At 40.1% G+C, this 22,205-nt stretch overlaps 1 protein-coding gene across 1 annotated transcript in view; it reads left to right on the top strand.

Moving 5' to 3' along the window:
* TANGO6 (transport and golgi organization 6 homolog) overlaps positions 1 to 22,205 on the top strand; it is a 153,015-nt gene that overhangs the window by 44,046 nt on the left and 86,764 nt on the right. The window contains exons 11-14 of the mRNA XM_079800333.1: positions 964 to 1,155; positions 8,616 to 8,750; positions 16,217 to 16,732; positions 18,923 to 18,980. Coding sequence (XP_079656459.1) covers positions 964 to 1,155; positions 8,616 to 8,750; positions 16,217 to 16,732; positions 18,923 to 18,980 — 901 coding nt within the window. The remainder of the gene's footprint in view (positions 1 to 963; positions 1,156 to 8,615; positions 8,751 to 16,216; positions 16,733 to 18,922; positions 18,981 to 22,205) is intronic.

Raw genomic sequence — 22,205 nt, 5'->3', positions numbered from 1 at the left:
AGTCCATCTTTTAGTTGTTTTTCCATAACTGCCATGCGAGGCAGCAGATCAGCCGTTCACCTCCGCCGCCATCTTCCTCCTCTCTCTCTCACATTCAGTTCTTATAAGTATATCTCTAGTGACACATGATTTCGCTCATCTAGGGGAAATGATGAACAACATAGACTGATGAACAAGAACAGAACCAGAAACAAGGAGGCATCGATTGGACTATCGGGCCTCAGAGGGAGGATAGGGGAGAGTGGAGGGATGGGGGAGAGATCAACCAAAGGACTTGTGTGCATGCATATGAGCCTAACCAATGGTTAAGTTCAACAGGGGGTTGGGGCATCTGTGGGGAGGGGTGTGGGATGGGAATGGTGGGATGAGGACAAATATGTGACACCTTAATCAATAAAGAAATTAAAAAAAATAAACCACAGTAATGAATTATGTATTGGTAGAAGTTTAGTTCTAAATATCTTAGGGAAAAGGACTGTGGTGCTGAAAGCATTTAATAGTCTCTAAAGAGGTTTGGAAATGTTATTTGGCTTTAGTTCAAGGAAGGCTAGTGATGGAGATCATAAAAATACTGGTGAAATAAGTAGTCTTTCAAACTAGTTCTTCGTGTGTATGTTTTTCTTTATAAAGTTTTAAATTTTCATACACAGGTATCATAGTATAGGTACTATTCTGCCACTTACATTTTTTACTCCACAGTGCCTTTGAGAGCTCTCTGTATTGATATCCACATAGACCTGGTTCATTTATCTCAACTGCTCCAGTATAATAAATACATCACAACTTATTCATTTTCTTATTGCTGGACATTTTTGTTTCAAATTTTTGGCTATTATAAATAATGCTGCGGTGAACACAGACTTGTCCTTTAAATACACATTTCAAACAGAGTTTTCTAGCTCTTGTTGAGTCCTTTGTCCTACAGGCTTTTTATTCACTTTCCCTTTTCTCTTACACTGATAGGAGTTGACTCATGTGGCGGTGGAAAATGAAGCAGAGTTAAAAACGCAGCACTTCTCCAGCAAAAGCCTCTTGGAATTAGAACAGCACCAAAGTCTTCTGGTGGAAGGCCAAGAGCAGAAGCTGCTGGTCCTACAGCTGGTGGCTGTTCTGTGCGAGAGAATGTCTGAGCAGATATTCACAAACATCACTCAGGTCAGTGTCTGTCACATTCTGGATCCAGCCTGGTTTGGTTTCTTTACATTCTTTCCAAAAAAATGTTCAAAGAATGTTACTCAGAGTGTGGTTTGATGACACCTGCCTCAGTGTTACCTGGAATGCTGGTTAAACATGCAAATCACTGAGCCCACACCAGACCAAGAGGATTGACACTTTCATAGGTCCTGGGAATCAGCACGTTTATTAACAAACTCCTGAGGCGATTTTCAAACGCTTAAAACTTTAAGAACTGTTTTAAATGAGCCTGGGCATCTGCTTTTTGTTGTTGTTGTTGTTAATTCTCACCTGAGGGTATTTTTCCATTGATTTTTTAGAGTGTGGAAGGGAGGCGAGAGACAAAGAGAGGGAGAAACATCAATGTCACATCAATTGGTTGCCTCCCACATGTGCCTCAACCAGGGCCAGGGATGGAGCCTGCAACTGAGGTATGTGCCCTTGACCGGGATTGAACCCGGGACCCTTCAGTCTGTGGGCTGACACTCTATCCACTGAGCCAAACATCTGTATTTAAAAAACATATTTTTATTGATTTTTAGAGAGAGAGGGAGGGGGAGGGAGACAGAGAGAGAGAAATATGGATAGTCTGCCTCCTGCATACTCCCTACCAGGGATCAGGTCTGCAAACTGGGAATCAAACCAGCAACCTTTTGGTGCACAGAATGATGCCCAACCAACTGAGCTACACGGGCCAAGGATGGGCATCTGTATTTTTTAATGCTCTATGGATGTGCATCAAAAGTTGAGAGTGATTAGAAACTCAAATTTAAGAAAACAATCATCTAGAATTTTACAGGTCCTCTAACTCAGAGCTTATCTCCCTAATAGCCTGTGAAGTTTTAAGATTAAAAAAAAAATGCTTTCAGAGTAGAATAACTATGTGTGTGAATCAGCACCTGAATTTTATTGGCTCAGACGTAATTTTTACCAGCTTTTTTTTTTTTTTTTTTTTTAATCCTCACCCAAGGATATTTTCTCCATTGCTTTTTAAGGAGAGTCGAAGTGAGGGGTGGAGGTGGGCGGGGAAACATTGATGTGAGTGAGACATATCAATTGGTTGCCTCCCACAGGAGCCCCCTATCTGGTGAGGATCAAACCTGCAACCCAGGTACATGCCCTTGACCAGGAATTGGAATTGAACCTGAGATCCTTAGTTGTGCGGGTGGATGTTCTAACCACTGAGAACATCAGCCAGGGCTTACTAGCTTTTTTAAAAATAGGAAATAAAAGTAATAAAGCATAAGCAGTGCAGGTGCCATATTATACCACTTTACCAGAATAAGTTGGTTGGTGAATAGTCAGTTGTAAGATGGTATGATTGTCGCGTTTAAATCTGATTCTCCAGCTCTTTGTATCCTTCTCATTGTCATCTGCCTCGGGTGTTGCTAAGCAGCATTTCAGTTCAGCTCCTGCTGAGAAAATTTGCAGCTGCCTGTCAGCTCTGACTTATCGTGACTGTTTAATGAGAATTATGGTCATGATTTTTTTTTCCTGGCCTCTTATTCCTTCAGTTCATTGACCCTGTGTTATGTTACTCAGTGGGGTGATTTGTTTCTCTTGTGTTTATATCGTTTCCCTAAAGACTTTCACATGCAGATCTTATGTTTTTGTCTCAGGATGCTAGTTGGAAGGGGAAATGGTCTAAAAATTTATAGGACTTGAGCTTTTGCTCTTATCTCCCATTATTCCCAACTAAGGAACAATGGTTTGAGGCTGATACTAAAATGATTTGTCCCATTAAATTATTCTTCAGCTAAGGTTAAAATGTATCAGGACAAAAAGAAACACACAAAAAATTAAATTGGATTTAGTAATCTTATTGCTAGTGATACTTTTGGTATGTTATTTTGAAATACACACACATGGGTAAGTTATAAGTAATAAATGTTATAGTAATTTGGTTACTATGATTAGGGACCAAAATTTTCAGTGTAAGAAAAGAATTATAAATATAAAACCAAAGAACTTGAGTAAAAACCCTAGTATCTTGAATTTTGATTGGAAGTATGAGTGTGAACTCATGATTTGTTTTTCTCTTTTTGAAAAATAGGTAATTCCTGACTAGGTTCACTGTCAGTGCCAAGAAGCAATGACAGCGCAGTAGCACTAAACATCATTTGTGCTGGATTATAGTTTCTAAATACCATCTCCTACTAAAAGAACACAAAGCTTATAGGATTAAAGGTTTATTTGTGGTCTAGGGTAGGAATTGTATACTATAAGCCTCAGGGCATTTTATTGTACATGAATATAAGGAAACTATGTGAAATTAATGAGGTCATGTCAGTAATACTCAGGAGCCAATTTGAAGGGGCCATAGGACATTTTGAGCATTAAAAGGAATAATGCCTGCAATGGATTTAAACACATCAAAGTTGTAAATTCTAGTCCCTACAAAAAAATATCTCGTGTAGGACATCTTTGGAGATTGTTAGGGTATTACTCATTAATTTGTTAATTGATGAATGAAGGCAAAGAATAAAGCATTTATCTTGCTTTTCCTTGGGAACTGTATTTCAATATAACCAAATAGCTGATGAAGGAAAAATTTTCTTTATACAGGAATCACAGCTAAAAAATCCAAAGAACTAGAAAATTATTTTTTACAATCCCCTAATGAAATAGTAGATCTAAGTAACAATCATCAATGTTACTAAAATCATTAGGGATACTGTATAATGAATGTAATTAGGCCAAATACACCCAAACCAACTGATCCCCTCACCCCCTGCACAGCATTTTATCAAGAAAACTTTCAGCCCTGGCCAGTGTTGCTCAGTTGGTTGAACTTTGTCCCATGCACCAAAAGGTTACTGATTACATTTCGGGTCAGGGCATACGCCCTAGCTTTGGGCTTGATCCCCAGTAGGAGGCATGCAGGATGTTTCACTCTCACATCAATGTTTCTCTCCCTATCCCTTCCTCTCTCACTAAAATCAATATAAACATTTGAAAAAAAAGAAAAATTTCAAATTTGAAAGAATTTTATAGTGATTACTTACATACCCACTGCCTAGATTCTATTAGCATTTTATTATACTTGCTTTATCACATATTAATCCCTGTTTTCAACTGTCTATCCACCTCATTTTTGATGAATTTCAGGGTTAATACAAATATCAGTATATGCCTCCCTAAATATTTCAGTATGAACTGTTCATCTTAACATCAGCATAGGTAGACAGGCAGACATTATGCGCCTCTTGATGTAATACAGTAGGACAGATGCAGCAGCTCCTGGGAAAAGTTTTGACAAAATAAAATAAAATAAAATAAAATAAAATAAAATAAAATAAAATCCCCAAAATGTTAATTTGAATCTAATCAAGAAAACGTAGGACAAGTTAATGCCATGAGGAAGCAATTGGCCAAATGCAGAAAGTGGGAAATTCTACAAGACAAATGACCCAGTTTTTTTATCAAATAAATGGCATCAAAAAGGAGTAGGGCTAAAAAAGAAAAAAGGAGCAGGCTGTTGTAGCTTGAAAGGGACGTATAACCAAATGCAATGTGTGGATCCTGATTCAAACAAACCAAGACATTTTTGAACAGTCATGGACCGAGTATTAGAAGATATAAGGGATTGTTGGTTGTCATGGTATGGTAGTAACACATGCTCATTGTAAACACATTTAAACAACATAGAAGTGCAAAATTTAAAAATTAGCGATTTCTGATTAAAGATGGTGTGTTGAACACATGTGTTTATCTGCCTCCTCTGGAAACCACAAGGACCAATAGAGCAGGAAAGGAGAGACAGTAAATAAAAGAGAATAACATTTGGAAACTGGAGAATAGTAGCTGATTTAGCAACTTCAGAAAATGGAAGGCTAAGTGCCTGCATGGGAGAAGTCAAGAAGCAAAGCACTACATTTCAATACAATTGTTTTGAAAAGAAGAAAAAAGAAACAAGCTACTTCTCCATGCAGAACCCTGGGAGGACTGGAGGCCCCAGATAAGCTTTAAAGATGGAGCTGAATTTAGAGCTTAAAATAGGTTGAAAGGCTGCACTAGCTTGGATAGACCCCTTGATTCTTTCCTCAACTTTGTACAACCACCTCCTGTCCACAGCAAAAGATTGGAGGTTTATTCTTTTTTTAAAAAAAATATACTTTTATTGGTTTTCATAGAGGAAGGGAGAGGGAGAGAGAGATAGAAACATCAATGATGAGAGAATCACTGATCGGCTGCCTCCTGCACGCCCCACACAGGGGATCGGGCCCACAACCCAGGCAGGACAAGAAAACGCAGGACAAGTTAATGCCATGAAGAAGCAATTGGCCAAATGCTAAAAAAGATGTTTCACTCTCACAGCTATATCTTTTAGCTGATATAGAAGCATCCTATAAGCAAGGTGTGCTTTAGAAAACTCTTGAAAGGCAAAATAGGTAGCCCAAGATGCTCAATGAGAGTTTCTCTAAAAGGGCCAGTGTCCTTAACTCTGGCATCAATAAAGTCCTAGGCTAAGAGGGTGGTGAAAATTGCCATAATTGACCAGAATCGAACCTAGGACCCTTCCGTCCGCAGGCCGACACTCTATCCGCTGAGCCAAACCGGCTAGGGCTGGAGGTTTATTCTTGAGAAAGGTTGAACCCAAGAGACTCTGAACTTGAGTGGTGTTAGCAAACTAAAAAACTGGAGGATTAAGTTGACATCTACACGCTCAGCAGTGAGGCCTCCAGTCCCCTTCCCCACAGTTGCTAGAATGGTGGCAGCAGGTTTACACATCCCCATAGGTGAGTGTGAGGATTGAGTCTATAACTGATCTGTTAGAATGGTACCTGGTAAATAGTAAGTGCTTAATGTTATTATTAAATTAACCAAAATAGTTAAAGGTGGTTGTCTCTATAGGGCCAGAATCAGGTGGGAGTAGGACACTGCTATTTTTCATTATAAACTTTCAGGAATATTTGGCTTTTTAAATTATGCACCTTTACAGAAAATTTAAGGAAAAAGTAAAAGTCTCTCCCCCGTCTCTGCAGCAGGCTTTAGTCACATACCTACCCTTGTGGCTGGCAGCCCCACCAAAATCACAGGAAATGAGTAAGTAGAAAGGGGAGAAGCTGTTATCCAAATGGGTATGGTGGTTTTGTTGTTACAAGAAAGTTTGCAGGAAAAGCTACTTCATAGATGACAATACAGCTGATTATTACATTAACAGCTTCCAGGGTTTTATATATGTACTAGAGGCCCGGTGCACAAAATCCATGCATGGGTGGGGTCCCTAGGCCTGGCTGGCGATCAGGGCTGGTCTGTGGAGCAACCAGCGGGGCAATCGGGGGCCCCTACTGGCACCTGCCTTGGCCAGCCTGGCACCGCCTGCTCGCTGGCCCCACCCCCCACCACTGCCGGTCGCCTCCCTCTGCAGGGCGACTGGTGGGATGATGGGGGTTGGAGGGATCCCACTAGCACTCGCCTTGGCTAGCTTGGGGCCTGCAGGCTGGGGGAAGCTCCTGCATTAAGCATCTGCTCCCTAGTGGTCAGTGCACATCATAGTGACCGGTCGTTCCACCAATCTTTCCATCAGTCAGTCGATTTGCATATTAGGCTTTTATTATATAGGATATACATTTAGATAGATATAGGAAAGTTCCTTGTTAACAAAAATAGAATGATACTGCTTGTTTTCCAACATATATAGTGGGGAGGAACTTAGAAAAAGTCAGAGGTTAGATAGTTCTTTTCTGGTAATTTAACAATACTTGTGCTGATATAGAAGCATCCTATAAGCAAGGTGTGCTTTAGAAAACTCTTGAAAGGCAAAATAGGTAGCCCAAGATGCTCAATGAGAGTTTCTCTAAAAGGGCCAGTGTCCTTAACTCTGGCATCAATAAAGTCGTAGGCTAAGAGGGTGGTGAAATTTGCCATAGCCAGCATTGTTCATTTCAGTAAGTGGAACTTTAAATAATTTTTCTAGCTTCCTGCCTTATTACAAAAGACAAGTGTTAACAAGCCACTTTTTTTTTACTTTAAGCTTGCAATAAAGATTCTAGCGTAGTGTGTAATTTGCCCAGGGAGTTGAACATGCAAGCTTGCATGGTATTTAGAGGCTTATTATGACCTATCTCAGCTGCCCCATTTTCAAAATGATTTTCCTCTTTTGAGCCATTAATCCTCAGTGTGCGTGTGTGTGCGCGCATGTACGCATGTGCGTGTGTGTCCAGTATGTACGTGTGTGTGCATGTACATGTGTACGTGTATGCTGTCTTTTATTCAAAGGTGTTTCTTCCTTTGAAAGTGATTAATCAATGTGCAGTTAAAATGATGCTGACCAAGATAATTCCATTTAAGGTTTAGTAGGTTGCCAAATGTGATATAAAATATTATATGCGAAAGTCTTAATCCTTTAAATATATTTGATACTTAAAAAATGACTCTGGTTCATTTGTACAGATTGTTTGAAGACACTGGCTTCTACCTAAAATTGAATGCCTCTTCCCCCATTCTTTGCTTAATTAGAATAAGACTGTTAAAATGGCAGGGGTGAGACCCTGGCCGGGTAGCTCAGTTCATTAGAACATTGTCCCAATATAAGAAGGTTGTGGGTTCAATCCCTGGTCAGGGCACATGCAAGAATCAACCAATGAATGCATAAATAAGTAGAACAACAAATCGATGTGTGTTTTTTCTCTATCTCTCTCAAAATCAATAAAAAAATTTTTAAATTTTTTTTAAAAAGTGAGTGGGCCCTAGCCGGTTTGGCTAAGTGGATAGAGTGTCAGCCTGTAGACTGAAGGGTCCTGGGTTCAATGCTGGTCCTGGGTTCAATTCTGGTCCAGGGCACATACTTTGGTTACAGGCTCAATCCCCAGCCTTGATTGGGGCTAGTACGGGAGACAACCAATTGATGTGTCTCTCTCACATTGATGTTTCTCTCTGTCTCTCCCCTTCCCTTCCACTCTCTCTAAAAATCCATGGAAAAATATCTTTGGGTGAGGATTAACAACAACAACAAAAATAGTTGCTAGGATGCGGGGAAGATATTCTTGAGGAGGAAAACTCATTAGAAGAAGTAGATCTAGGACCTTCTAAGTTGGTCAAAAAGTAACAAATCCTTTTTCATTTTAATTTCCTGCCAAAATTCATGAAAAGTAAAGGGAGTTGGTTTAGTATATTAAAACATTTGGAGAAGTTTAAATGGGCTTTCTAACTTATTGACCATATGGCCTTGAGCAGATAACCTCCTTAAGTCTCAGATTCTTCATCTCAAAATGAGGGTAAGAGTAGTGACCTCCTAGAGTTAATATGAGGCCTAAGTGATATTGTGCATGTGAAACACTGAGCACCATGCCTGCTACACAATAGTAGTTGTTGTTGAAGGTTCTTGCTACCATGATGTTGATGTGGAAGAAGATGAAGATGTAGACATAAGATGTAAAGAAAATGTTGAGATTTTATTTCTTTCTCCCCACTGATTCTAAATCCCTTTTCTGTGGTAGGTGGTGGACTTTGTCGCAGCAACACTGCAGCGAGCATGTGCAAGCTTGGCCCACCAGACAGAGAGCACTGTGGAATCACAGACACTGAGCATGTCCATGGGGCTGGTGGCTGTCATGCTGGGAGGAGCTGTTCAGGTGAGTTGCAGACATGAGCCAAACTTGAAGGGAGGGAGAAGAGAAAAACCTATGGTTTCCCTTCCATACCCTTGTGAGAAATAAGAATGGATGTTGCACAGAGGAGAACCAGGATAAACAAGTCAAGTTGTTAGTGAGAATTGTCTCCGAAGTAGAGGACAAGAAAATGTGCACTTTCACTTTGTCACCTGCATAGTGGTCACCATCAGAAAGGCAGGGCCCTTTCTGACCTGGCACAGCTTGATTTGGAAACACTCAGCACAGTGTTTGGCATCCATAGCGAATATTGAATCCTCTTACCCTCACTGTATTGGCTTCCAAAGCCGGTTCCTACTGTTCCAGTCAGGGGAAGCCTTTGTAGCCTGCTGGTTGCTTAGGGTTCCATCTGTTTTAAATAGTTTCGTTTTAGCATAGGATCCATTGTTTTGCTCATATCATGTAACATGTTAAAGCTTTGTTTCCAGTGGATGTATCTTTTACATACTTAATTTATAATTTTTAAATTTTTTTCTCTCAAAAGTATTTATTACACACTTGCTTTGTGCCAGATACTGAGCTAAGGTGCTGGGAATACAGCAGTGGACCAAAGAGACATGGTTTCTACCCTCATGAAGCTTGCAGTCCAGTAAGGGAGTCAGATACCAAATAACTATCCAAAAAATATACATAGAATTGAAGGAAGTTGCAGAAAAGTAGAAGGTACCAAGAGAACATAGCATCCAACCTAAGCTGGGAAGGTCTCTACTGAGGAAGTGTAAGGTTAAGGTAAGACTTGAATGATGGATAGAAATTTGGGTGTACATGTCGTGCGGATGGAGGAAACTCTTCCAATTAAAGAAAACATTTGCACAAAGACCAGGAAGCAGGAAAGAGCTTGGTATACTTGAGACACTGATAGAAGGCCAGTATAGCTGAAAGGTAGAGACTGAGGGTCAAAGTAATGCTAGACAAGGTGGAAAGGTATGCTCTGGCTAATTATTTCCATACTAGAGGCCTGGTGCATGAAACTCATGCACAGGTAGAGTCCCTAGGCCTGGCCGGCAATCAGGGCCGATTGGGGCCTTCAGGCTGCCGGCCGAGGCCTTACTTCATTCCACGCCACCCCCTGGTGGTCAGCACACGTCATAGCGAGTGATCGAGCTCCTGGTCTTCCAGTCAAACTCCTGAGGGGACAATTTGCATATTAGGCTTTTATATAGATAGATAGATAGACTAGAGGCCTGGTGCACGAAATTCGTGCATGGTGGAGGGGGGTGTCCCTCAACCTAGCCTGCATCCTCTCGCAATCCAGGACTCCTTGGGGGATGTCCGACTGCCCATTTAGGCCCGATCCTGCTGTGGGATCGGGCCTAAACCGGCAGTTGGACATCCCTCTCGCAATCCAGGACCGCTGGCTCCTAACCACTCGCCTGCCTACCTCATCGCCCCTAACCACTCGTCTGCCTGCCTCATTGCCCCTAACCACTCGCTTGCCTGCCACATCATCCCTAATCACTCTGCCTGCCTGCTTCATCGCCCCTATCCACTCGCCTGCCTGCCTAATTACCTCTAACTGCTTGCCTGCCTGCCTGATCACCCCTAACCATTCTGTCTGCCTGCCTGATCGCCCCTAACTGCTCACCTGCCTGCCTGATCGCCTCTAACCGCCTTTGCCTTGGCCCTGCCACTGCCGTTTCATCCAGAAGGACGTCCAGAATGATGTCCAGAAGGTCTTTCAGCTGTCCGGTCTAATTAGCATATTACACTTTTATTATAGAAGATTAGGTTAGGAGACTACAAGAAGGCAGAATGGACTTAGTGCAAGTATTATGAAATCTAACCTAAGAAGGCAGAATGGACTTAGTGCAAGTATTATGAAATCTAACCTGAAATTAGACTAGCTATAGCTCTTAGCAATGAGTAGGGAACCCTTTGGGAATGGAATTTTGAGTTGGAGGATTCAAATTGGATACCGATTTTTTTTTTATATACTGATTCTTGATATGTTAGAATTTCCCATCTCTAACCTGTCCCAAATGGAAAATTAGAACATAGAAATCTCCATTTCCCTTTCTAAAAGCCTATTGTTGGGACTGGCTGTGTAAATTAGTAATGTTTTAAGAGAGTCTCACAATTTATGCAAATGTACATTCCTTACCTATCCCTACCCTTTCATGAGCTATCCTGACTCACTGCTTACATCCTGGCTTTCTCTGACTTTGCAGTTACTTAAATTAACATAAACACGTCACCCTTAAACTTTTGCTCTAAATCTAGTCTTTTTTTCCCCGTTTGGTTCGTGGATTTACTAGTATAAGTGGCTTCTAGAGTAACACTGGGTTTTCTGTCTTTGTGTTGGAAAAAAAATGTCATGATTCTGAATTATGTTTTCAGATAACCATTGTCAGGTTTAGGGTTTTTTGCTTCAGAGTCTAGAAGATTATACTGTACCTATTCTCAATTAGGATTAATTATTTTAACTAATGAAACAGTATCTAGTAGCAAAGAACCTTCCTTTTTTTCCATTCTAATTTATGTAATTAAGGTAATCATTAGAACATAGTGACTGGGAAGAGGAGTTCATTAGGAGGAAGTGTAGGTTTAAGACTTCTAATAGGACAACTGTAACTCCAAACTCATTTTCTAAATTTCAGGATTGGTCATCAGTACAAGTAGTATGATGCTGGGAACTTCCCTGTCCCCTCAGGAAGCAATTTTTGCCTAATGCCTTCTGGCCTGTCGGGTCCTCTGAGCTTTGAGGCTCAGGTGGTGGAGCTGGACTTGAACCCAGATCTTGAAATCGCATACCACATTTTCTGAGGGTATCGTGGAATGAACTTATTCAAGAAATATTTATCAAGTGCCTCTTTGCCCTCATGGAGCTTACCTTTTAGTAGCTATGATTAATATGATGAATTCTTAATTATTTTTTAAAAAAGACTCTTATTTTTATATTTTATGTTTTATATTTTAAGTATAGCTCACCATAAAACAGGGCATACTGCATGCTGACTTAGAACAAAAGTAAAAAAACTACTGGTAAATAAATTCAGTGCCATTATGTAAATAAGGATCCAGGTATGTAAACTAAAGCATCCAGGTCAGCTAAAGATCTGAAGAAATATAGGTGATATATGGAAATGAGAACACAAAAAATAAATGTAAGTATATTTCAGAATTGGGAATTTTTAGGTCAGGATTTTATTGCTGGAAGAGACCCTGCGATTCTTCCAAAACAGTGATTCTCGCTGGAGCAGGATGAGGCAGGATGAGGGTATGCCTGCCCCAGAGGGGCGCTGTGCAAAGTGTCAGGTGGGGCTTTTTCAGTGTGCAGTTCCCTCTGGATGTCATGCCCGTTCTCCGATGCTTCCCTTAGAAGCACCCTCCTTCTCACCCTCCGTCCTGGCCCTGCCCATCCAACCCCCAGTTCTCAAATTGAAAGTTTGCAGAAGTTTAGAACAACTCACCATCTAACTGAGTCACTCCTGACCCTCTGAGGAAACTCATAGTTGTGGGCTGACATAGCTCTGCTTATTCCATTCCTGAAGCATTCCAGAAACTCTGGAAGAGAGGCCGCCAGATAGAGGACTCTGTCACTTGTGGGCTGTTCCTCCAGGCCTCAGGGCTTGTACACAGAATTCTGTGCTGAGTAGCAGTTACAGTAGAACCGGAGGCTTCATGTCAGGTCTCAATCTTGATGGTAGCCCTAGATGACCCTTGAAAAGTAATTAACTGTGTAGTGCCTCAGTTTTCTCATCTAATTAAGTGAATATTACTTCATACCTCAAAATAGTTTTTTAATATTTATCAACAAATAGTTGATACCTGTAGTCTTAGATTTCCCTCATTTTTCTAATAGTGGGGAATCTGTAGGCTTATGAAGCTGAGGGTGTACATTGCTTTGATTGCTTTATCAACTATTTGATTTAGAAAACACCTACTTGCCCATGTGATTAAAGAGGTTACCCAGTTTAATAGGATGAATCCCCCAATGACTAAGAAATTTGAAAACAGGGAGAACAGGTGCTTTTTTTTTTTTTAATAGACAATTTTTAGAGCAGTTGTAGGTGTGCAGAAAAATTGAGCAGGAGGTTCAGAGGTTTCTTATGTACCTGCCTCCCCCACTATCAACATCATGCAATAGAGTGGTACATTTATTACAGTCAATGGTCCTGCACTGATACATCATTATCACCCAAAGTCTATAGTTTACATTAAAGTTCACTCCTGGTGTTGTACACTCTATGGGTTTTGACAAATGTACAATGACATGTATCTACCACATGTAATAGTTTCACTGTCCTAAAAACCCTTAGTGCTCTGTCTATTCATTCTCTCCCCCATCCCCCCCCCCAACCCCTGACAACCAGTGATCTTTCTACTGTCCCTACAGTTTTGCCTTTCCCAGAATGTTACATGGTTGAAAACATACACTGTGTAGCCTTTCCAGACTGGTTTCTTTTCCTTAGTAATATGTATTTAAGGTTCCTCCACGTCTTTTGTGGTTTGATAACCCATTTCTTTTTAGTGTTGAATAATTTCATTTCTAGTAGGTGTATAGTGGTATCTTGTTGTTGTTTTAATTTGAAATTCCTTGATATAAGATATTGAGCATCTCTTCATGTGCTGTATATCTGTGCATCTTCTTTGGTGAAATGTCTGTTGAGGTCTTTTGCCCATTTTTGATTGGGTTGTTTGTTTACTCATTGTTGAGTTTTAAGAGTTCTTTGTATATTTTGGAGAAGTGTCCTTTATCAGATATGCCTTTTGCAAATATTTCTTCCTGGTCTGTGGCTTGTCTTCTGCAATGTCAAGAACAGAAGTTTTTAATTTTAATGAAGTCCAGCTGATTAATTATTTCTTTCTTGGGTTCCTTTTCATTGGTATTTAATAGAAAAAAAGTCATCTCCATACCCAAGATCATAAAGATTTTTCTCCTATATTATCTTGTAGGAACTTCATAGTTTTGCATTTTACAGTCCATGATGCATTTTGAGTTAATTTTTGTGAAGGTGTAAGGTCTGTGTCTAAATTCTTTTTTTTTCTTTTCCGCACATGAATGTCCAATTATTCCATCACCATTTGTTGAAAAGCCTGTCTTTTCTTCATTGTATTGCCTTTGCTTCTTTGTCAAAGATCAGTTTACTATATTTATGTAGGTCTATTTCTGGGTTCTCTCTCTTTTCCGTAGGTCTATTTGTTTTGTATTATATATACTTTTTAAAGAAATTGTATATAACAGAAATGAAAAAGAGTCCATGTACTGTAGATATTCCCATTTCAGATGCATAAAAACACACACACACACACAAAGATCCATGATACTACAGAGGTACTGAATGACGTTTAGCATAATGATAACACTAGCAAAATTATTCTAAAATGTCCTTCAGTTCCACATAGATTCCTGATAAAATTGACCCTTTTCTTAGGTAACATATACCTTTACTCTAGACACACATATTATCTTCCTTAAGATACAGTAACACAAAAATGGTCAGTTGTTTTACACATGAAGGTAATCTGACATATGTTGCAGAACTAGAAATTCTACTTTATGCCAAATTTGCATTAGTTTGTAATTGTTTAAACAGAGAATTCTGAGGGGAGTGTATGGTGAAATTCTACAGGTACAAACCTGTCATGTGCCTCAAGTTTTCACTTAATTTGGAAGAAAGTGAGCAGTAACAATTTGTGGACTTACAGTATAAAATGAGAACATTATATAGGTCTTGCAAAAACAGTTAGTTGGTTAATTGGCTGTTTGTTGGATAATGAAACAAATGAATGAATAAGTAATAAATATCCTGCCTTGTTCTAAAAAGGATTTAAGAATTGCAATATTTTTCCCAGCCGGTTTGGCTCAGTGGGTAGAGCATCATCCCACGGACTGAAGGGTCCTGGGTTTGATTCCGGTCAAGAGCACATACCTTGGTTGCAGGCTCGATTCCCAGCCCGGGTCGCACACGTGTGGGAGGCATTCGTTTGATGTCTTTCTCACATCGATGTTTCCCTCTGTGTCTCTCCCCATTCCTTCCACTGTCTCTAGAAGAAAAAAAAAAATATCCTTCATGAGGATTAACAGAAAAAACAAAAGACTGCATGGTTTTCAAATTATCAGGGCCTCATGAAGCTTCATATAATTTCCCCAGTATTTTCAAACAGAAAAAGATTACAACTGATTCTTGTTTTCTACACTGACTGCACATGTATCTTCCCTAGTGAGGACTATTAAATTATTAGAACAAAGCTTCTGAAAAAAATAAAATCTTATGTAATTTTCACTCCTAATTTCTAGCAGAAATTCCCTTTAGCCAGTTATTGTCCCATTCCTTTCCAGACCTGTGGTGCCACTGTATGCTACCTAGCCTCTTTAGATCATTTAGTTAAGAACATTTGCCCAAGTGAGACCATGTAGGACATTAGCCAGACTTGTTGAGTTCACATCTTACCATGTGGCCTTGGACATGTTACTTAACTGTTCTGTGCTTCAGTTTCCTCCTGTTTAAAATATAGATAAAACACCACACCTGAAACCTATATGATCATGTTGACCAATGTCACCCCAATAAATTTACTAAAACAATAAAATGTAGATAATCATTGTAATTAGATCAGAGGGATATGAATGTGTGTTTTGTTTATCGTATTTATTTTTAAAACATTTACATAGTACTTACTATGTGTCAGGCACTAAGTACTTTGCCAATAGGAACTCATCTTTTTATGGCAGAAGGTACATTAAAAATACAATAAAAGTAAAAAATACACTAATCTGGAAAATAATTTTATCATATGATTGGGTATTAAAATCTGACTTGTGCTCTAGCTGGTTTGGCTTAATGGATAGAGGGTCCTAGATTCGATTCCGGTCAAGGACACGTACCTCGGTTGCAGGCTCCTCCCTGGCCCAGGCCCTGGTTGGGGCGCATGCAGGAGGCAACCAGTCAATGTATTTCTCTCACATTGATATTTCTCTCTGTTGTTCCCTCTTTCTTTCACTCTTTCTAAAAATCAATGGAAAAATATCCTTGAGTGAGGATTAAAAAAATCTGATTGGGTAAGAATAGCTGTAGAGATAAACAGTTTAAGGGATAAGTGGGTACAAAGGATGTAAACAGGCTGTTAACAGAAAAAGAAATGCGGATGGCCAATAAACATGGAAGGATATCTAGCAGCACTGTTAGTTTGGCTAATGCAAATTAAAACCATAAGATGCCATGTTATACTCGTCAGATTGTAAAACTTAAAGAGCAATAATCTACATTACTGATGTAATTGTTAATTTAGAAAAGGACCTATAAAAATGGTAAGTATTCCATAAATGTTTTTTGTTGTAATTGCTAAACAGTGGCTATTAGTGCTAGACTCAGGCTATCTGCTGATTACACCAGCAACAAGATTTTCTCCCCGCCCCTTTTACTCAGGATGTGTTGCCTTATATTCAAGTCATGTTAACATTTGCCATTTTTCATTTCATTTTGTAGTTGAAGTCAAGTGATTTTGCTGTCCTGAAGCAATTGTTGCCTCTATTGGAGAAGATCTCCAACACATACCCAGACCCTGTCATCCAAGAACTCGCTGCTGATCTCCGCATCACCATCTCTACCCATGGAGCCTTTTCTACCGAGGCTGTCAGTGTGGCTGCCCAGAGTACCCTGAACAAAAAGGATCCAGAAAGGAAAATAGAAGAGCAGCAACAAACCAGTCATGAAAGAAACACTGATGTGTCGAATAGCCACCTCGAACAACAGCAAAGTCATGAGAAATCCAATCAAACTGGCCTGAAGTCCAGTGCTCCACTCATTCCTCAGGAGGTCAGTGAGCCCAGCACTACTGCAAACCAGAAATCTGGGAGCATAACCACAGAACAGCTCCAGGAAGTTCTTTTATCTGCTTATGACCCTCAAATTCCAACACGGGCTGCTGCCCTGCGGACTCTTTCTCGCTGGATAGAACAGAGGGAAGCAAGAGCCCTTGAGGTGCAAGAGAAGCTTCTCAAGGTGAGGAGAGCGCCCTACAGAAACATACATATGGGTGGGGCAGCTTCCCAGTGTCTTACTGTGTATCAAGCCCTGTCCTGGATTACTTGCAGGGACCTTGTAATTGTCTGAGGAGGCAAGACTTAGACACAGGAGAGACCCAGATAATCACACAAGGCTAAATTGAACATGAACAGAGTACCAGAATTTTTACAGGCAAGAAATGCTGTGGACAGTCAGGGAAAGGAGAGAGTTGAAATCTGGAGGAAGTATCTCTTGATATGGCCTTAACAAACTAGTAAAGTCTGAGCAGATGAAAGAAGAGGGGCTGGAACAGCATGAGCAAATTCCCAGAGAAGGGAAAGTACCTTTCTGGTAAATAGACACTGTGACCAGCCAGATAAGCCACCTGTTTTCTCTGGGCCCCTTTTAGAGGGGCATTAGAACTGAGTCTCCTGCTCTCTACTCCCTCCATCACAGTGAAAAAACACACACGTTGTTCTTTACATCATAGATTTATGTGGGAGAACACATATGCTTAGCTGGGGATCTTTTCTCTTAGTGGAAATTATCCTGACCTCAGTATGGGTTAAGAGCAAATGATCTAGAGCAGTGGTCGCCAACTTTTTGGACCTCACGGACCACCAGTGGTCTGCAGATCACCGGTTGATGACCGCTGATCTGGAGACTACTGACCAAATTCTAGATCAGTTTCTTGGGCAAGCCACTTAAACTTTCTGAGCCTCAGTTTCTAAATTTTTAAAGTGAGGGTCCACTTTATGTTGAAAGATTTAAAATAAAATCGTCCATGTAAAGCACCAATTATAGTGACAGGCACATAATGAGTATCAAATAAAGGTTAGCTGTTGTTATTATCTCTTCCATATGGTTAAGCCATTAGAGTAAGAATTGTAATTCTGATTGAAACCATTTATTTTTAGTCACTGAAGTATTAGAATTAACAGTATAATAATAATTGCTATTTATTGAGACAGACCCTATACTTTTCAGACATTGTCTGTAGTCCTCACAACAACTGCAATATTGGTATTGTCCCCCATTTTGTAGATGAGAAAAGCAAGGAATGGAAATGTGCCAAGGATCTGTTGTCATTAAAATATTGCTGAAAACGTCAAATTTTATATCTTCTCTGAGTAATGATCAAAAAAATCCCTTCATACTCTTATTTAGATGGTGAATTCAGTGAACATCTTTGGGATTTTTAAAAGTTTATTTAATCTTCATCTGCTGTACATAACAGGTCATCAAGGTCCTGTCAATTCTTTTTCCAAGAAACCTTTCAAATCAATCTCTTGCTCTTTATTCCCACAGCCACTACCTTGGATTAAGCTTCCTTTACTTCATACATGATCCCCACCCCTTCCAACCTGGCCATCTTCCCAAATGAACTAATCTTAGGCTTTCCCTAACATGCTGCACATGCAGAGACCAACAGCATCAGTTAATATCAAGAATCGCTGTACCAGGAGAGGATGCATCACTACACATGGAACAGACACCCCCGTCTTCCCCTAGACACCAAGCAGGAGACACATGGGCACATGGCCACTATCTTTCTCTCACCCCCATGTTAGGGCCTAAACCCAGCATGTCACTGTCATGTCTTCTGGATAAGCAGTACCCATAGCAGTTACACGCCCTGATGAGTTCCTAAATTGTAAGATGTGTTGATAGTCATTTGTTACTAATGTCAATTGAAGTGCTGAATTTGGAAAAGATTTTAAAATATAAATTAGAACGCATTTAAAGTTATCCCAATAATAATGTTTCTGTCTTTCACATGTATTTCCATATGCTTTCTGAGTGTAAGAGAAAAGGATCAAATTACAGCAAATGTGCCATCAACTGGACATAACCCCAAACCTGGCCTTTTGTGTGTCATGGCCTGTAGTCTGTCATGTCATATTGAGAACGTTGTCCCCCATGGGCTGTGAAGGGAAAAATGGTGAGGACTGCTCCTCCAGATTTTGGTTTCCAAGCCTACTCCTAGTGTATGCTTGACTACTTCTCTTAATCATTACCCTTTCTTAATTTTTATAAAAATGGGACTTTAAACTTATATAGTGTTTTCTCCACAAGACTTTAAAAGTCAGACCAGTGTCTAGCTATAAGACAAATAAGAAGCAAAGCATTTATTCTTTTGAAGCTGCTCTTTGTGAGTCATACCACTGCTGTATTTTGTGGTTCCAGATATTCTTGGAGAACTTGGAGCATGAAGATGCCTTTGTATATCTGTCTGCTATCCAGGGTAAGTTAGTCCTGATTTAAGAACTTTGAGTCTGTGGACCAAAGAGTTTTTCATGTATATTTGCACAAAATCTCTAAAGTCATGGAGCCACAAGGCTGCTGATCATTCTGTCTAGCTTCCTGTCTCCTAGCAAGGACTTGATTTACCAGGTGTACTAGTTAATAATGCGGATTTTTTTCAGTAGATGGAGTTACACATATGTTGATATATATGTGATTTGATATGTATGCTATTTTGTTGTATTGACAGCTAGCTTCAAAGCTTCATATGTCAAATTTAAATGTCGAATTTCGTGCCAAAAAAAGAGCATTTGCGGGAAGTTTTAATTCATTACTTTATTTTGAAGAAAAAGTTATCGTATACTTCAGGAAGCTTATGATGAACATGCTCCATCTCAAGATACTTGTGAACACTGGTTTAAACGCTTTAAAAGTGATGATTTCAATGTGAAAGACAAAGAATGTCCAAGTCAACTGAAAAAGTTTGAAGACCAACCATTACAAGCATTATTGAATGAAGATGCATGTCAAACTCAAAAACAACTTGCAGAAAGATTAAGTGTTCCTCAGCAAACAATTTCTGATCGTTTACAAGCAATGGGAAAGATTTTAAAGGAAGGAAAATGGGTGCCACATCAACTGAACAAAAGACAAATGGAAAACCGAAAAGTCATCAGTAAAATGTTGCTTCAACGGCACGAAAGAAAGTCTTTTTTGCATCGAATTGTGACTGATGATGAAAAGCACATTTATTTTGAGAACCCCAAATACACAAAATCATGGGTTGATCCAGGTCAACCATCAACATCGACTGCAAGGCCAAATCACTTCAGAAAGAAGACAATGCTCTGCGTTTGGTGGGATCAGGAAGGTGAGGTGTATTATGAGCTTCTAAAACTGGGTGAAACTGTTAATACTGATCGCTACCAACAACAAATAATCAATTTGAACCACACTTTGATCGTAAAACGACTAGAATGGGCCAGAAAACACGGCAAAGTAATTTTGCTTCATGATAACGCACCATCACACACTTCGAAACCAGTTAAAGACACGTTAAAAGATCTTGCCTGGGAAGTATTAACCCACCCGCCATATTCACCAGAACTTGCTCCTTCAGATTACCACTAGTTCCGATCGATGGCACACTTTCTGAGCAGCACTTCAAAACATACGAAGAAATGGAAAATGGGGTCTCTGAATGGTTTGTCTCAAAATAAGAAAAGTTCTATTGGGACGGTGTCCACAAATTACCTGAAAGATGGGGAAAATGTGTAGCCTGTGATGGACATTTCTTTGAATAAAGCACTTTTGATGTTTCTCTTGAAATTATCGTGTTTTCTTTGATTCCAAAATCCGCATTATTAACTGGTACACCTGGTAAGTCATAATAATAAAACCCTGGAGGTTTCCCAAAGGGTCCTTATAGAGTCTTAATGTCTCATAATGACGCAGAGGTTTTTATGTTCTATGAATTAAATCCTACTTCCTGTAGTTCAAGGAGGCAAAGAATGGCTCACATAGTGCTTATTACATTAACCTTTTATGTATTTGACTACTGGCAGTATGCACCTTTGCTTTCTCTTTAAACTCAGGATGTGTAATGTTTCTTTATCAAAACACTTTTTGCGCCCTAACTGGTTTGGCTCAGTGGATAGAGTGTCGGCCTGCGGACTGAAAAGTCCCAGGTTCGAATCTGGTCAAGGGCATGTACCTTGGTTGCGGGCACATCCCCAGTAGGAGGTGTGCAGGAGGCAGCTGATCGATGTTTCTCTCTCATCGATGTTTCTGACTCTCTATCCCTCTCCCTTTCTCTCTGTAAAAAGAAATATATATATGTGTGTGTGTATGTATATATATATGTGTGTGTGTGTGTGTGTTTAAAAAAAACAACAACACACTTTTTGCAATATTTTTATTTCTCTTTTGTGATTCTTCGTTGTTCTCTGCATCTCCATTCATTTTTGGATTTCAGTTGTAGAGAGGAGCCTCCTAGAGAGGGGTGCAGGTCGAGAATTAGACACCCAAGAGGGCAAGAAGCAGATATGGTGAGAAGGTCAGACTTAACTCACAGTGTCTCTCGGCTCTATCAGTGGAATAGCCATCAGGAGCCAGGGCTCTGGAGACAAAGCACCTGGATGCTACTCCCATTCCCTGCTTCTCAGCTACATGAACTTCAGCAAGTTACATAATCGCTTTGGGCTTCAGTTTCTTATCTGTAAAAAGGGGCTAAATAGGAATGCAAAGTTGTACACTACTTTGGAAAACAGTCTGGCAGTTCCCTGAAAAGATACAGAGTTACCACCTGAGCAGTTACACTCCTAGTAATATACCCAAGAGAAATGAAGACGTATGTCCACACAAAAACTTGTACAGGAGTGTTCATAATAGCCCAAAGGTGGAAACAATACAAATGTTCGTTAGCTGATGAACGGATAAGCAAAATATGGTATGTACATAAAATGCAATGTTATTTGGCCATAAAAAATGAGTTAATGAAACACATTACAGCATGAATGAACCTTGAAAACATTATGTTAAGTGAAAGAAGCCAGACACAAAAACACACATATTTTATGGTTCCTTTATATGAAATATCCAGAACAGGCAAATTTATAGAGACAGAAAGTAGATTAGTAGTTGCCTAGGGCTGGGGAAGGGGAGAAGGGGTTGGAAGGTGAAAGCTAAAGGGCATGTGGCTTCTTCTTGGGGTGATAAAATTATTTTAAAATTTATTATGGTGACAGTTGTATAACTCTGTGAATATGCTAGGAGACATTGGATTGTACACTTTAAAAAAATTGATTTTAGAGAGAGGAAGAGGGAGTCAGAGAGAGAGAGAGAGAGAGAGAGAGAGAGAGAGAGAGAGAGAGAAACATCGATCGGTTGCTTCCCACATGTGCCCCAACCAGGAATGGAACCCACAACCCAGGCATGTGCCAGGCGTGACCAGGAATCAAACCTGCCATATCTTGGTGTATAGGACGATGCTCCAACCAGCGGAGTCACACCAGCCAGGGTGAATTGTACACTTTAAATCAGTGAATTTGAGAAGCCAAGATGGCGGCGGAGGTGAACGGCTGATCTGCTGCCTCGCATGGCAGTTTTGGAAAAACAACTAAAAGATGGACTGGTGAGCGCGGCGACTCCTGCTCGCGTCTCCCCAGACCGGGCGGCGGCTCCTCTCAGCCAGCACCGCAGCCGGGGCCATGAGCTCGTGGGCGCC

The sequence above is a fragment of the Cnephaeus nilssonii genome (genome assembly GCF_951640355.1).
Source record: "Cnephaeus nilssonii genome assembly, chromosome: 20".
Taxonomy (NCBI): Eukaryota; Metazoa; Chordata; class Mammalia; order Chiroptera; family Vespertilionidae; genus Cnephaeus; species Cnephaeus nilssonii.
This window is presented reverse-complemented; position numbering and strand designations above follow the sequence as displayed.